The 17898-nt window shown below is 39.4% G+C and overlaps 1 protein-coding gene across 2 annotated transcripts in view; it reads left to right on the top strand.

The window, feature by feature from the left end:
- MACO1 (macoilin 1) overlaps positions 1-17898 on the top strand; it is an 86406-nt gene that overhangs the window by 58988 nt on the left and 9520 nt on the right. For both annotated transcript variants that reach the window (XM_074218085.1, XM_074218087.1), the window contains exons 7-8: positions 13575-13733; positions 15903-16085. In XM_074218085.1, the coding sequence (XP_074074186.1) occupies positions 13575-13733; positions 15903-16085 (342 nt within the window). The remainder of the gene's footprint in view (positions 1-13574; positions 13734-15902; positions 16086-17898) is intronic.

Genomic DNA, 17898 nt, shown 5'->3' with positions numbered 1-17898 from the left:
TTCCCCAATAAAGTTCCCTCTGTGCTATACTAAGGTATTAACCATATGCAATACAATCTGCCTTTGCCATGAGTTATAAACTATTTTATGGATGTATGAGATAACTTATTTTGTAGGAATGCCTTCTTTGAGTGTGGAGTAAAGATTTATAAAAGGTAGAAAACCATGCCTTACAGACTTAGGAAAATTATTCTCCTTAGAGACTGCAGTTTAAATGAAATAAAATATGTTCCTTTGTGTGTAGGTACTTGGAAATTATTTGGAAATGTGGACTGACAGTATTTTCTGCAGTCCTCAAATACCCTTTTTCTTCAGTTAATAGTATTTCATTTTTTCCATTTGTGTGTAAAGACAGTTTTCAACATTCATTTTTGTAAGATTTTGAGCTCCTAATTGTTTTTCTACCTCCCTTCCTTCCCTTCTTCTCAGAACAGTAAGTAATCTGATATAGGTCAAAACCCTTTTTAAAAAATTTTTGTCTAGTAGTGAGTATATCTAGGTATAAACTTCTGTGCATGTGTATGTGTTTGTGCATGCACATGCATGCACACACGCACAATTTAATTCACTTCTTTCAAGAATTCATGAAATCATTTAAAGGAATATTGTCTTCATCCATACAGTTTGCTACCTTTCTATATTTTAGTGAACTTTACATGAATTGCTTTAAAAAAAAGTCCAGTTGCCAATGTATTGGTGAAGTTTCGCCTTTGGGAAATTTAAACAGTCTAACAAGTTTGACCATGGCTTGTGCTCCACCATCATAGCCTTTGGGAGCTATAATCAGTCATCAGAATAAACCTTTATGTGGTGCATTGGAAAGGATGCTACCTGATCCTGCTCTTATTACCTTTGTGACCTTGAGCAAGTCCTTCAACCTCACCAAACCTCAGTCTTCTCACTTGTAAAATGAGGCAGTAGGACTCAATGGTTTTCAAGTCGCTCTTAATATCCTAGCCACTTACAGGTTTCACTTGCTATACCTTACTTCTAATATGTACCCATAACATTTCCATTTATCTCTGCTATAGCAGAGAGTCATAATACAACATCTTGTCAAGTGAGAGATTAAATAGAAATGGAACATTGAATAATTTGCATGACTGCTTCATTCTGTAATCTTAGCCATGTTGCCATTTTGAAGCTCTAGTCTTAATGGTATTTCATCAAGCCCCTTGAAAAACATCCTTGTCCAGATTGAAAGGGAAGGTGGATAAAAGTAATGTTACATGAAAGATGGACGGAAAGATCACTAGACTACAGTCAAGTGACACGAGTGTTAGTCATGGCCTTGCCCCTGACCAACTTGGTTACTGGGGCTAGTCCCTTCTCTTTTGGAGGCCTCTGTTTTCATATTCATGAAATGCTTTTTTGGACCTGGGTCAAGAATAATTCAGTCCTGAGTACATAATGACTCAGCCTTACAGAAACAAGATTTTTGCAACAGTAAGACGTTGTCTTGAGAAGGCAATTGTAGTGAAACTTAAATGTTCTGGCTGAAGCTTGGTGTGGTGAGCAATCAGCTCAACTTCTGATGCAAAAGGTAGGGATTGATGACTCATGAATGTGGGGGAGTGCTCATGAATCGAGGTGCGCCAAGGAAGAGGAATCTGACCCTTTCATTGTTACTGATGCTGCCAATTTGAGGAGGGCACTTTCTGAATACTCTGCCCAGCAACCATAAGTATGTTTCGGCCTTTGTATTTTGCCCAGGGCCTTCCAGACCATTCTTTCCACCAGTTCAAGCTTGGAGCAAGTTTGGGTAAAGTTCCTTAGATTAATAACTCCCTCTAAAACCAGTTGTTTGATTTACCCTGATAGTGTTGAAATAGATGGTGGGCCTGACAAGATGGTGTAAAGGAAAGACTACTTGGAGGAAGAAAAGCTAGATTCTAGACCCAGATCTGTCAGCCTGTTGGGTCCATCCCCTAATTTCTTTGAGATTCTTTTTCTCAATTGTAAGTGATTTACATGAAGGTAAGGTCCTCCCAGCTTTGATATCCTGTGTTCTCAAGTTCCTTCCAGCTCTAACAATCTGACCCCATTATTTAGAATTTTGGAAGCCTTGTATAAAGCTTGCCATCTGTTAGACCAAGTGATTTTCCAGTAGAAAAAATTGGGAAATGCAAGTAGTTTGTTCTTAATTTTTATCTCTCTCTTAGTATATCCTTCAGGAATTAGTGCTCTGACAGTCTTTTAATTCTATAACTTTGCAGATCCTCTTCCTTCTTAGACCAAAAGACAGTATTCACTACATCATAGCTAGCAATCTAACAAGCTATATTATGTTAAGGAGGAAAGTCTAGAACCTAGACCTCCCTTCTTTTTCTTTCCCTTTACCAGGGAACCTGTGACCTATGGGTCTATACTTTATCACATTATAACATTTTATTATTATACTCATTGGTAATATGGGTTACCTTCTAGTCATAACTAAACTTTAAATTCTATATATGGCTCTTGACAAGTTGTTGTTGGTGATGGAGCCCAAAAGAACTAAAACATGGGACTCTCATATATCTAGGCAAATTTGTATGGGGGGTTTTGGTGGGGGTTTTTGGGGTTTGTTGTTGGGTTTTTTTGGGAAGTAGCAGAGAGTTGGGTTTTTTGTTTTTTTGGCTTGAGAAGAGGTAGCTTTTTATAATGGAAAGGCCATTTTGACTTAGAATCTGAAACACAGAATTTGAGAACTGACTCTGCCATTGTCTTTGGGACTCTTTATATTTCAAAGAATCACAGAATTAGAGACCTGTGTTTGTTTTATAGCATATACCATAGGTTTAAAACTAGATAGAACCCTAGAAAGTACCTAATGCAGATGCCTCATTTTATAGATGAGACCAGAGCCAAGTCCTTGTCCAAATGATTCACCCTCTGTCCCATAGGTAGAAATGGGCCAATCAGGATTCAAATGTAGGTCTTATAACATCAAATCCAGAGTATTTTCTCCTATGGTATTCAGTTAATGAATGTTTGTAGACTTAAATTGATTGCCTGCTCACTCTTGGATCAAAAAAGCATTGTGATCTTAAGAAGTAGCCTGCCCCAACGGTGGAAAAATATGGAAGTAACTTTTGTGATGGACTTATCCTAAAGAATATGATCCACCTGCAACCGAGTTGTTGGTGTTGGAACACAGACTGAAGCACATTTTTTATAATTATTATTTGGGTGGGGGTGCAGGGCAAATGGGGCTGGGTGGCCTGCCTGGGGCTGTGTAGCAGGATGATCATTGGGTTGTCTGAGGCTGGATTTGGACCTGGGTGCTCCTGGCTCAAGGGCCAATGCTCTGTCCGCCACCTAGCTGCTCCTACTATTGTTACTATTTTATTTTATTTTAGGTCTCTTTTTTCTTTTTTTTGGTTTATGCAGGGCAGTGGGGTTGAGGTGGCTTGCATGTCACACAGCTGCATGATTGTTGGGTGTACAGGGCCAGATATGGGCTTGGGTGCTCCTGGCTCCAGGGCTGGTGCTCTGTCCACTGTGCCACTGGGCTATACCTACAATTATTACTATTATTTTTTTTATTTTAATTTTTTTCTCTCCCCTTTACTTTATTGCTTGAGCGAGTCTATATTTTTTTGGGGGAGGGGGTATTTTGTTTACTCTTAAACAAGAATATTTTATTAATGTATAAAAAACATTTGTACAAAATGAGAATAAATATTAAAAAAAAAAAAGAAGTAGCCTGCCCAAACAACTGGGAGCACATGTGACCTGTAGCTTTGCTGTGATAGAAGCAAGGAATTGACTGAGGGAAGGAGGGAGTTCATCCTAGATCCTGTGAAAAGTGACCAAGGTGGGAGATGGATGCACAGGGGAAAACGTTATCTCATCTCCTATCTCATAAGGTTATTAGGAAGAAAATGCTTTGGAAATAGTGAAGAAACGCTTTTGTCAAAAACCTTTGTCTCAAACTACTTGAGAGGCAAGATCAGAGCTATGGCAGTCAGTGAAAATAATACTTGGGGTACATATGGAGTTCTACCCTTGAACTGGTCCTACCTCCTCAAGGCCTTTCCCTGTTGAATTTCTAGCACAAGGACTTTGCTACTCAAAGTTTGAACAAAACTACTACTAAGATTTTCTTGTTCGGGAAGAAGGAGATTAGAGTCTCAGCATTTCTTTCAGGCTTCCCTGTGTTGACCCTGCATAGATTTACTGCTAAACCACTCAGCATCCCTAGAGCAAGGGAGCTAGCCACACAATAGTTTCCAGAGGGAGACAGCAACAGTAAGTTATAGGCTTAGATCTCAAGAATGAAGACTTGATCACAGCCATCTCAAAAGTTAAATTTCTCTTTTCCTAGAGTGACTAATATCCCTGAGAATTTAGCTGAAAATTGGATTTTCCCTGAGATTTTTAGATATCATCTGAAAGTTCTTCCAAAGACAAAGGGCAAACCAAGGAGCTAATTAAAAGCACCAAGGAAGCAGGCAAGTGGGCTTCTCTTAGGGTGTTTTGGAGTGCAAATTGCCACATGATGGCTTAGCAAATGAGAAGAACTCAAGTTTCTGTAGCACTTTGACAGTTCACATAGCACTTTACCCATAGCACCCCTTATAGACTTCCCCATTTTATCTTCCCCATTTACAGATGGAGATGCTGGACCTGATCATCCCTAGTAAGTATCAGAGCTGGATCTGGAAATCAGGTCTTGTGGCTCCAAGAGCAGTGTCCTTTTACTTCCCATTATGCCATATAGCTTCTCTGGCTCCTGCCTAAAATAAAACAGTCTCTGTCTTCACACTACATAAAGTCAGTTGAATAAGGAAAATGAGGCATATTCACAAATAATGATCATTCTGGAAACAAACTGAAGGTACAACTATTGAGGAAACCACAAAGTACCTTCTTCTCATTCATAGTGACCTTGGGACTCATTTCAGATAATCACAGATTCTCTAACATTAGAAAGGAACCTTCTGGGTCACTTGGGTCTGCATTTACTTGTAGCTTGTAGCTTTTTAGCACTTCCCAAAGTCTCCTGTGATGAGCAGCCTATGCCATTTTCCACAATTCTAATTGTTACTAATTTCTTTGTAGTCAACTAGCATTTGTTGAATACTTACCAACTGTTTCAGAACTTGTGCCACCCCCCCCCCCAAAAGGCAAAGACAGCCCTGATTTCCAGGAACTCACAGTCAAAAGGGGGGACAACATGCAGATGGGATCCATATAGGATAAATTGGTGGTAATCTCAGAATGAAGGCAAGGTTGTTACAGAAAAGGGAAAAAAAGATTGCAGAAAAGTGGCAAAAGCTTTCTGTAGCTAAGCCTTGAAGGACCCTAGGAAAGCCAGGAGTGGGAGAGTGTTCCAGGCTTGGGGAATAGTCAGCAAAAAGACTCAGCCAGGAAGGCCGGGATCACTGAATTGTCTGAGAGGGGAGTCAAAGGTAAGATTAGAAAGGTGGGAGGGGGCCAGGTTCTGAAGGGCTTGAGAAAGCGCTCTGTATAAAAGAGGATTTTCTATGTGATCCCAGAAGTAATAAGAAGCCACTGAGGTTTAATGGATGAGGAGGGTGGGTAGGGATATGACATCCTCAGACCTACACTTTAGGATGTTGATCTGACTGTTTAGTGGAGGGTGGATGAAAGTAGGGAGACACTTGAAGCTGATAGACCCACCAGCAAACTCTTACAACAGGACAGGTTTGAAGAAATGAAGGCCTGTACCAGAGTGGGGGCAGTGTCAGAGGAGAGGAGCCATATGAAGCAAATGTTTCAAAGATAGAATCAGTAGAATTTATCGATGGATTGGATATGGGTGTGAGTGGAGAATCTGAGAGTGAAGAGTCAAGGATGATACCTAGGTTTCAATCCTAGGTCCTAGATGGATGGTGGTACCCTTGGACATAGGGAAGTTAGGAAGAGGAGAGGGAAGAAAAATATGTTCAGTGTGGCATATGTTAAATTTAAGATGTCTGAGAAGAGAAGTATCTAGTTCAAGATATATAATAGATAGTTGATGTAAAACTGGAGGTTAGAGCTGGATAAATAGATCTGAGAGTAATCATATGCGTCAAGATGGTCATTGAAATCAGAATTTATGAGAGATTTCCAGGAGAAATATCTAGGATAGTCTTGGGGAACTCCTACAGTTACTGGGCATGGTGTGGAAGAAGATCCAGCAGAGGAGACAGAGGTGTGGTCAGAAAGGCAGGAGAAGAGCTGGAAGAGAGCAATGTCATGAAAACTTGGAGAAAAGAGGATTTTAAGAAAAGAGTGATTGACTCTGTCAGAACTACAAAGAGGTCCGGAGGATCAAGGACTGAGAAAAGGCCTTTAGATTTGGTGATTAAGAGATCATTGAAAACTTTGGAGAGAGCAGTTTCATTGGAATGAGTTCAGAAGCTGGATTATAGATAGTTAAGTAGAAAGTTAGAGACCACGTAACTGGCCATATCTGTTGTAGATGGCCTTCTCAAGGCTGTCAGGCACCAAAGTCAGAAGAGATTCCATTGAACTGAAAACTTTCCCCGAAGCTTTAACCCTATTGTTCCTGGTTCTCCAGAGATCAAAGCAAAAATAAGTCTTGTTTCCTCTTTCACATGATAATCCTTTCAGTCTTTTCTCCCAACTCCCTAACTACGCCCCCCCAAGAAACCAAAGCCTTTTCTTCTCTAACCTAAACATCCTCCCCACTTCTCCTGCCTCATATGAAATGGTTTCAGGTCCCCCCAACACCATGGTCTTCCACTCAGGGTGGTCAGTGTGCTGCCCAGAACTGAGCACATAGCACTCTAGGGGTGTCCGACCAGCACAGACTCTGGGATTGCCCTTATTTGAATTCTAGACTTCTATTAATGTGGCCTAAGAATTTTTCTGACTGTTCAGATACTTCAATACAAAAAGGAAGTCAGGTAAGGCAAATGATTCTTTGCTTCAAGGTATTACTTCCAGCACCCACATAAGTCCTACTATTTTCACCTTGTACATAACTAAAGCCTTTGTTGGCAGCTATTACAAAGTGTTTTACTTGGTTGCTAATGTTGCTCCTGCAGGGCTAAAATGCGGATTTCATTTTCACTTCATAAGACCATTTGGGTAGAAACAGACTGAAGGCCCCATGACACTTTTTTACTTGATTAAAACTAAATTTGTTGGCTTTTGTGTTTAGCAGATTATAAAGCAGAGACTTGAGTCCCTTTGTAATACAGCTTTATTTTATAATTAGGCCAGCAGGGTGTTTATTTTTGGACACTTGTGCCTTATAAGCAAATTATGTAAACTCAGACTTTAGGCAACTTGATTTAGGATTTCTGGAGCAACTTTCAGGCAAGTGAAGTAAAGTGTCTGGGAAATGGTTAATTTGAAGCCTGGTTTTATGATCAGCACATCTGATGAATGCTTAGTTGTTAGGTTTTCCCCCCTATGAATCTTATAAGTTTCAGCATGTCTCTGGGATAAATTACCTGAAAGCGAGCAAAACTGTTTCTCATGGGGACAGGGTTTCTCAGATAGTCATGATTTGTGGCTCAAAGCTTTCTGTAAAAACAGATGTTGAGTCTCTTAACAAGTCTTATCTTGCATGATTAATTCAGAGAACCATAGTGGAATTAGTTACTGAGACAAAGCAATTGCTTTTTTTTCTCTTTCCATGTGGATTTGCTTTTTGAGAATGCAGATGCCTTTATACCCAGGTCTTCTACCACAGCTCTCATTCAAAGCCAAAAAACTTTGATGGATCATTTCAGATCCTTATATTCCATGAATATTGACATGTTTTTGCATAGAGTTATGAGAATCATAGAATGTCAGAGCTGGAAAGAAAATCTAGAAATAATCTTGGAGGCATCGTAGATTTGGAATCTGAGGATCTGAGTTATACTTTGCCATTATCCAACTTTACTACTTATCTGTGTGACTTCAGACAGTCACGAATTTTTCTGGGATCTCAGTTTCTTGTAAAAGATCTAAGTTCTCTTCTAACTCTTAAGTCTTAGGATTAAAGTAAGGTGCCTTCATTTTACAGTAAAGTATAATTGGGGACCTGAGACATCCACAGTTCAGAGCAATTCTGTAAATGTCTTCTGATTAGCAGGGACAGTGATGTGCTATAATGCCAAAGGAGAGGTCTTAGACTGGAGTGGTCAGGGATGGTCTTACTAATGAGATAGCCAGGTCTTATATGGAATAGATACTTAAGTGCACTGTGAACATTTATGTTGCTTGGAGGTCAAATTTTAACTGGATCTTGAAAGATAGATACAGACAAACAATAGTGGCATGGCCAGGGATTGTCAGGGATGGGAGGGGGGCTGTCAATCAACATGTACTGAGCTCCTTACTGAAGGCAAGAAAATGTAGAGGTTTGTTTGGGTAAAAGTTGGATTGGGGCAGAGGATTTCCTTAGAAGTAGTAGTGAGAAAAGCCTGAGAAGGTGGGGAAGAGCTATCTTATTTGACTTCATTTGCCAGGCTTAAAATATTAGGTTATATTCTTTTCAGTTATTGTTCAACCCTGCACCTACATCCATCTTCATTGCCCTATTTATGAACCAAGCTGTTTTGCAGTGCACACTTGAAGTTGATACTCTTCAATCTCTTCCCTGTGAGAGGGTGGGTGGGGGTACTTTTTATAAGTGCTGCCTCTCTAGAGCTGAAGATGTTTCTGGTAATTTTACTCATGTGGCTTATTTAATTAATAGAACCAAAAGGCAAAAGTTTGTCATTTTCAGGCCATTCACTTGGGCTTGCATAAGATTCCCACAATGTAAAAAGGATTGTTTTGCCATATTTAAAGAATATATCTAAAAAATATATGGGTAGGTATAAGATAAAAATAGAATGGAGTTTTGTTGTGAGTGTTGATTTTGTGTCGTAACCTTAAAAGCACACACTAACTTCTTGAAAGTTACCCATTGTTGAAACTGAAATAACTTTTCCGTGTGCCTTTTGTTTCCTTGGAGGAGCTGCTTCTTAAGGAAGATTCACTATATGCTTAAGACACATTCTGAGGTAGTTCTACAGTTACAAAAATTGCCCTTTTTCTAAAGTTATAGCCAAGTTCAGCATGGGAGTCTTTGCTTATGATAATTCAGCTATAAGGAGAATGGCATCTATTGGTTAAAAACAGTGTGATGTAGCAAGGGATTCTGGGCTGGACCCCAAGCAAACATGTGAAAGTCATTTAAACTGTTGGGAGTCTTAGTTTCTTGTTCTAAAAGATGGGGAAAATTGTAACACACTCTGTAGCTCACAGACTGTTATTTTTTTTGAAGCCCCTAAACCTAAATGCCCACACATGGGTATATATATGTGTAGTTATGCATGTATGTATATACACATGAACTTTTGTGGGTTTAGACATGGTGAACTTTTGTGGGTAGATAGCTGATCAGCCTGGAAGCCAGGAAGACCTGGGTTTGAGTCCTCTGACACCCATGTACACTGGGACTGTTGGTGACTCCCTTCACATGGTGTTCAGCCACTAAGCCTCTCAGTTTCAAAGTACCAACCTGCATTGATAGAAGGAGTTTGCCTACCTGACACTTCATGATTGTAGATGTAGACCTACTCCATTTTATAGAAGAACCTGAAATCCAGAGAGAAGTGATCTCCTTGAAGAGCAGAGCTGGGGTTCAGACCCTCCCTCTTTTGACTCCAAATCCTGTGAAAACATACATGTGCATAGCTGTAACCAAAACCTATGTATTGCATACACATAGAATAATGGAGAGAGTTGTGCCCTGGAAGTCTGAAAAGGTGGCAATGCCACTGCCTTGCTGGGTGATCCTGACAAGGCCTTTCCTCTCTCTCTGGGCTTCACTTTGCTCCTTATTAAGATGGGGTATAAACAGCTGGCGCCTAAAGCCCCTTCCGTTCTATCATACTTTGAGAAGTTTCTACAAAAATCATTGCCCTTACCTGCTAAAATAATTTAACCTGCTTCAGTCAATAAAAATGAGGTGCTCAATTCAGATTTTTATATGCATGTGATTTCAGGCCATAGTGCCTCTGGGCAGGGCTATGTGATGATGTGCTTCCACTTGCTGTTCAAGTTGTTACCATTAGAGCTTCATATATTTAGGTTAAGGAATGAAAATTTTATGAAAATTTTGACAATTATGAGCTATGGATCCCTTTGTGTGAATTTTCTTATATTCTTTTGAATTAATGACAAATACATTAGAGCAAGTTTTGACCCTCCGTGGTTGGGTAGATGTGTGGACCCAAGAAGTCATGAGTGGTTGGCTGATGGAAGAAGGGAACTGAAAAGGCAGCTGTGGAGACCTTTGCCCCGGAACTCCCTCACTGGCTACATCTGTGGCTTGACTTTCGCGTTGGTTGATTGATGACTTCTGAACTTCAGAGGTGACTTCACAGCACCTTCTTTGGAGACATGTACTTTGTCTTTCCTGGTGAAGGGGTCAAGAACAGTTATCTCACCCATCCACTGCCCCCTGGTTTTAGGATGGACGTGACCTGACTCCAAAATGGAGATGACATCTTTTACAGCCAGAGTAAGGAAGACTGCTTCCACAAGAATCGGTGCAAGAAGGAAATTCATTTGGTTTCAAAATTAACTAAGTATTTTCAGAGTTTGCAGGAATATTGAGGCCATATCTCTGGAAGAATTGTCGCTTTCTCTCATAAGCTTTGGGTCTCAACCCAGTCAGATGTTTAGAGCTTGTCAGTCCAGGTGAATGGGCAATGGAGCTTTTTGTTTTGATTACCTTTTCCCTTTTTTCCTTCAAGCCAGGTGTCCTGAGATTAGTTTTAAGGATTTTCAAACTTATTTGATTCGTTTTTGTAGCCTTCCCCCCCCCCCACTTGCATCACAATTTGGACTACAACTATAGACATTTTATGGAATTCCAAGAATATACGTGAAGATTCTCATTGACTTCTGTGACCTCTTTAATCAGTATAAGTCCCATTTTACCTCAAAACACGCTGATCCTCCTTTACCAGTGGGTTTGGCACAACCTTAGTAAGACAAGTGGCTGTTACTTTGTAAAAAAATGTCCATAATGGGCCCAAAATGGGTGGATTCACTGCTCTTTACTAATTGAAAACATTCATCCTAACTCAATGTGTATATTTTTCCACCTGCTAGCACAAAATTTATGAAGTGCATCTTGTAAATAATATTGGTTAAAGCTTCAGTGGAAACTGTGGAGCCGTGGCATGATAAAATTGCAACTGTTAAAACTGATAAAAGCCCAACCCAAAAAGTCTCTCATCTCCCCCATGAGACTTTTTAAGTGATAGAATCACTTGGGAGTCTACCCTGCCCTCTGGGAGGAGTAGCAATTTACTAGCTAAACTTTGTGCTACTATTGGAAGCTTATTAGTCTTCATTTTTTTTTAAAGGCCAAATATATTTTATTGAATTAATATTAAGCTAATAGATTTAAAATATAGTTTATAAAAGAATAATGGTAGATATGCTCTTAACATCAAATGTCTACAGATTTAATTTTCTCATTCTCAGTTGCTGTTTAAATATTGCCTTCAAAAACATAGCATATGTAGAATCTGATTCCTGGGCATACTTATACACTCCTAAGATGCAACTTAATGTGTATTTCAGTGTCTGTGTGTATTCATTGAGTCAGATTACCTGGATCCTAGAATGTTAGAAGAGCATAGATCTTAGAGCTGAAATTAGATCAACCTCCTTATTTTGCTTATGAGGAAACTGAGGCTGAGACCTGGGATGATTAAGTAATTTTCCTAGGTTACACAGGTAATGAGAGGACATGGATTTGAAGCCATATCCTCTTTCACCAAATTCAGATTTCTTCTGCACACCATCGGGCCCTTCACTCATAGACCTCCAGAGCAAGAAGGGTGTCGGGATCACTTTGTCCATCCTCTTTACAGAGGCCTGGTATAAGAACAAGAGTTCTTGATTTCACATTCTAGTTCCCTTTCCCTATTCTGGTCATAAAAGACCATTTTTTCAACCAAGGATATAAATTATATAAGGACATTAAATTCTACCAGTGATAAAGAGAGAACATAACATCCAAAATTTAGCACAGGAATTTGCTTGTAATAGACATTTAACATGTTTATTGAACCAAATGAATACTTTTTGTAACCTTTCTTCTTTTCTTCCTTCTTTTCCATTTCTTTCCTTTTTTCTTTTCTTTGCCTTTCTTCTCCCTTCCTCTCCTTCCTTCCTTCTTCCCTCTCTTTCTTTCCTTTTTTCTTTCCTTTCTTCTTTCTTTCTACTCTGAAGAGCATTTTTTTTGTTATTAAACCTTGGTCTTCGTTTTTTTGGTCATACAAATGCCTTCCTTCCAAGAAGACTGGGTTCCATTTTGTTCCCTTCAGTGGACGCTGCCTTTACTAGTGTTTTTCCCTTTTCTTAGCTTGTCCTTCCCCCCCCTTCCCACCCTTCCTAAATCCTACCCCTCTTATCCATCTGAACTTAGGATCAACTCCATTTCTATAGCATTTTCTTTCCTTATCATTAAAATTATCACTGAATCATGCCATTCCTTGAATATTTATTGAAGCATTTTATTCATGTCTATTTTGGATCCTTGACAAGTGTGTAAACCTTTTGAGGCCAGAACTGTAATGTACATTATTTTTGTGTCACACATAGTAACACACACAGTAAATATTTGCTGAATTGAAATCTGTTGTTATACAAAAGAATTGGAATGGTGGCAAGGAAGTGAAAAGATGGGTAGCATAGCTTACCCTTGAGAATCTTTACCATTTAGAAAATAAGTGTAGACAAGTATCTTGTTTTTGTACTTTTTTGTTATATCATTTTTTTAAACTGAGTTTAATAAGATTTTCTGCTAAAAATCATAAATACCAGCATAGACATTATTTACCCATGGTTCTATCAACTTTAGTAGATTGTCTCAAGGACTTTTTATAATCTTTTAGGTGGCTTTCTTTATTGACATGAACCAGTAGGTCATGACATATTGGTGGATCTCAAAGCCTTACCTGGTAGTCCTTCAAAGTGTTGACATTTCTACCGCCCCCTCCTCAAGGTCCATGGGGAGTCCTACTATAGAGGTACCTTCCCAACTTATACTCTCACAGAAATTCCTCTTTTGTCCCTCAACCCACACCCTTCTATGATCATAAGACTTGGAGGGAAATCAGAAGCTGCCCTTGTGGGAGAGTGGAAAGAGGCTTGGACTTAGGGTCAGGGCCTAGACTGGACTCCTGGCTCTGCCCTTTATAATCTATGTGTCCTGAACCAGTCAGTCCCTGAAACCTCTCTTAGGATCCTGGGATTCAGAAAAGGCCTTAGAGAAGCCCAGAAAAATTAATCAAATGACATACAGGAAGCTCTGGGATAAAGGAACTGGGAGTCTAAACCTACCATACCACTAGACCTTTGTTTATTTTTCCCTAAAGTGAACTGTAAGATTAAGTAAGCTATAAGCTTCCTTCTAGTCCTAAAGATCAAAATTTTCCCACAGAAAGTGTCTGAGTCCCATCTTTTAAAGGTGTGATTGTGGACTGCAGTCCTGACACTGCCCCAGTTTAAGCCTAACTCATTCCCTCAGAAGCCTATAGAGTTTCCCAAGAGCCCAGTGTATAGACCACAATGAAAGCTCCCTCTCTCTCACCTGTGTTTTCTTCTCTTAGGTTGGAACAAGACATTAAAAAGTTAAAGGCTGACCTGCAGGCCAGCAGGCAGGTGGAACAAGAGCTCCGCAGTCAGATCAGCTCCCTGACGAGCACAGAGCGAGGGATTCGCTCTGAGATCGGCCAGCTCCGACAAGAGAATGAGCTGCTCCAGAACAAGTATGCTTTCACTCCTGTCCTCTGAGGCTGGAAGCCATGATGTTTGCAGTCCAAGGAACCAAGTGGAGGAAAAGATAGATTCATTAGTTAAAGTGTTTTTTTTTTTAAAAAGGTTTTGGGTATTTTTTATTTCATTTTAATACTGATTAAGATTGCCACTTGTTTAACATGTGGGATCTGGCAGTCTTTACTCCAAAGCCAAACAGTTTCTTAGGACATTTTATTTTGATCATAATGTCCCAAATTTAATTTGTGGATTTTTTAGCTCAGTTGAAAATAAATTGAGCTAATGGTATTGAAAGTGATCATACCCCCTTTGACCTACCAGTAGTACCAAGATGCCTAAAAAGAACCACTACTCTCTATAAACAATAGTTATAACATCATAACATCTTTATTTGCAATAGCAAAAACTTGATGAAACAATCTATTCAACATCTAAGGAATGCCTTGACAAATTTTGCTATAGCAATGTCAAGAAATATTTTGCGACTTTCAAAAAGGACAAACATTAAAAATTTAAACAAATCTTAAAAGATGTGTATGAAGTGATTCAGAGTACAAAAAGCAAACAGGATTAGAACAATTTGTGTATACTGCTGTGATCCTGTCAACAAAAATAAAACACTTTTAAGTGCAAACAGAGGTTAAAAAGGGCTAAAAAGCCAATGAACAGTTGTTCAACATTATATTCTTTCCCTTTAAGCAATATATGGTTCAAGTTATCTAATTTAGAAAGGAAGGAAAAGGTTGGACTTTAGAATTAAAACTGTCAAATCATCCTAGCTGCTGTCAACCTTGAATATCCTATTATTTGATATTTACCTTACTTTCTGTTTTAGAACTCAATTTGACTGATTTTCCATTTCTGGAACTGAGAAATTTGACAAACTTTTCATTGGTTTCATTTATAGAGATGGGCAGTCATGAATGAACCTTTTTAAGGCCTGAGTAATTTTTTCCAGAACACTTTTTGAGTTTTATTTTGGTCATTTTGGTTTTTAAAAATCTTTAGCTAGAGGGCAGTTTTTCCGTTTAGAGGATCCATGGTCTTCTTCCACAGAAAGAATTCATGCAGTTTGTAAATGATTTGAAAACATGTAACTTTAGAAATTGGGTGTAGTGGAGTGTTAGACTTGAGTTAAGCATCAGGGTGACCACACATTAACCTTTTGGGTGCCCTTCATCACAGCAGTAATGTGAGCAGGCCAACCTTGCCGGAGAGGGAGGAGTGTGGAGTTGGCAGGAGCTGGACCTGGAACTTTTCATTGAAATTAGGATAACTCCAAATGAAGCGCTCTCCCACAGTGATCCCCAGCTAGTGAGCAGTCTCTCTGTAGAGTGGGTGAGAGTATTTATGTGACTCTCAGCATGACCTTTTTTTCTTCTTAAATTAAGCTTTGTTGATGCCTTTATACATCATAGAAATTTCTCCTCTAATTTACCCTAGATACTCTTTGAAGAAATATTTTGTCCAGTGCAGTATTGAGGATGCTTTTCAGCCCTGGGATCAGGTGTATGATTCTCTTCTCCCTTAGCACCTGATCAGAAGCTTTCTTTCCTTTGAATGCTTTACATCTTTTCCCCAAATTTTTGTCTTACCTGGTCCAAGGGAGATATTTAGATCACTTCCCCCTCTCCTATCAGTCCCAAAGCTGGAGCCATGCCCCTTTCTGTATCCTCTAATGCATCTCATTCAGTGAGTATTAAACAATAGCATATATTCAGTGGGAGCTGTGGATGTTGTTCCATAGAGCAATAATTCCCAAACAACTGTGAATCCTAATGTCTTGCAAGGCACAAGACTGACTCCTACCTGTTCTTTCTCTTTATTAAATGAAAGAATGAAAAAGTCTTTTTTAAGTGCTTAGTATATGGAAAAACACTGTTTACAATTACTATTATAACCTTGGCCCTAATGCATCTCCCAACCCCTACCTTGAATAGACTGTGATTTTAACTGGAGATGTTTAATTTATGAATTCCATAAATGTATTTCATGCCTCCAAATGTTTCATGACTACATTAGTCCAGGAAATACAGATTGAGGTATTGATTATAGAAACTACCTGTTGCCTTGACCTTGATCGAATAGAGATTGTATGTCTGCATGTTTTACAGTGGATACCTCCAATCCTAAAGCTTTCCATAAAATTAATTTCTTCACAGATTACATAACGCTGTCCAAATGAAACAAAAGGATAAGCAGACTATCAGCCAGTTGGAGAAAAAGCTGAAAGCAGAGCAGGAGGCCCGAAGCTTTGTAGAAAAGCAATTAATGGAGGAGAAAAAAAGGAAGAAGTTAGAAGAAGCAACTGCTGCCCGAGCTGTTGCCTTTGCTGCTGCTACCAGGTACTCAATGCCCACTCTGCCATCTTGGATCTGAGACTGCATTCCCAACGTGAAGATAGGACTTGTAACTTGATGCCCTAGGAGCCTGTCAGGGGCACAACTAGACCTCTTAAATACCTTTAGGGTTAGCTGATGGCACAAGGTGGTCAGATAGATGTCAGTTCCTTTCGTGAGTATGTGTCTCACTAGCCTCGTGAAGCTTTAAAGGTGGGATTTTTTTTTTTTTAACTTGGGAGTAGGAATCCCATGAAAACTGTAGACAACTGTTACCTAACCATATAATTATAGAGAATTGCCACTCAGGAGTTCCAAGAAGTTGAGTGACTTGCTCATGGTCACTAAACCAGTATGGGCTGGAGACAGGCCTATTCCACTTATCTCTCGTTCCATCACACCATGCTGTCTCTGATCCAGGAATGGGGGCTCTAATGTTTGGATCAGAGGATCCTAAATTTAGCACTGAATAGCCACTTAGGGTTGCTTTCCAGCCCCCCCATTTAACATATGAAGGTGTGAGTCAAGACACAAGTAACTTGAGAATCAGGAATAAAAACTAGGATTTCAATCCAGGGCCTCTGACTCCAAATCTCCACAGATACACTGTCCGTGTTTGTAGTTTACTAAGTCATAACTTACTTAAGTGCTTTGTTCACAACAGCTCAGTAAAGTAAGTGGTACATGATCCCTGTTATTCAGATGAGAAAACTGAGCCTATTAAAGTCCCTTGTCCTCAGTGGCAGAGCCAAGACTCAAATTCATGTCCAGGGTTCTTTCCTCTATCCTGTGCTATTTCCTCTTCTTCAGAATGGGTAGTCAAAGTGATGACTTTTAGGAAAGGTTGAATTTGACCTCAGCTCTTATCCAAATAAGTGTTAAACCTGTTTTCTTTAAGGTGTAGGAGTTTTAGGAAGCCATGTTTCCTAAGATTTTGATAAAAAGGGAGGCTGGTTTTAGTTTGGGGTCTTCCCAGTTGCCTTTTAAGTGACCCAAAGTAGACCCAGCAAGTCCCTGAAGGCTTCACATTAAAGTAGGCACCCCACAGGGGAAGTTCTGACCCATCCACTCAGGCAAGTCTGACTCCTCACATGCTGCTGCCTATCAGGTTTGGACATTACCAGAAGTTGTGTCATGAATGGAAGAGGCAGAGAGAAGTGAATATAGGACTTTATTAACGTCCAGTTAACCAAGCAGTGAAAAAGAGAAATTGTCTCTGTAGCAAAAACCCAACCCCTATCTGGACTCTTACTGGTCTATATTCCATCAAGGAGGTAAGAAGATTAAAATGCAAATTTCTTCATCTCCTGTTAACTGTATCAATTTTTCATTGAGTTTTCTGGGCCTCACTTACGCCATCTGAAAGATGGGACTTTTATTCTTGTTTGCAAAATGAATGAAAATCTGCAGATGTAGGGTGAGTGTAAATTATTATTTATTCTATTTTTAATTTGTACCCTAATTTGCATCTGTGTGGTATAATACTACTTTAATTCCTCCTTGAGTTTTTGCTTTGTTTTATTAAACAAGCAATTTACTTGTCAACCTTTGGCATATTAATAGCCTTCTTTTAGGTTTTTGCATATGCATAATAATTGGTGAATAATCATTTCCCCTTCAAATGGAGATGAATAATCTAGAATTCCTGATTTTGTACAGCCTTTGCTTACTGCCCACAGTCTTACTGTTTTTTCAGCTCCATCAATCCTTGGTGCTTCAGTTATTTACTCCTGTCCTATTCTCTGACCCTGTGGACCTTATTTCCATGGAATTTCTTGGCACAGATACTGGAGTGGCTTGCCATTGCCTTCTCCAGTGG

This window comes from Macrotis lagotis, chromosome 1 (genome assembly GCF_037893015.1).
Source record: "Macrotis lagotis isolate mMagLag1 chromosome 1, bilby.v1.9.chrom.fasta, whole genome shotgun sequence".
Taxonomy (NCBI): domain Eukaryota; kingdom Metazoa; phylum Chordata; class Mammalia; order Peramelemorphia; family Peramelidae; genus Macrotis; species Macrotis lagotis.
This window is presented reverse-complemented; position numbering and strand designations above follow the sequence as displayed.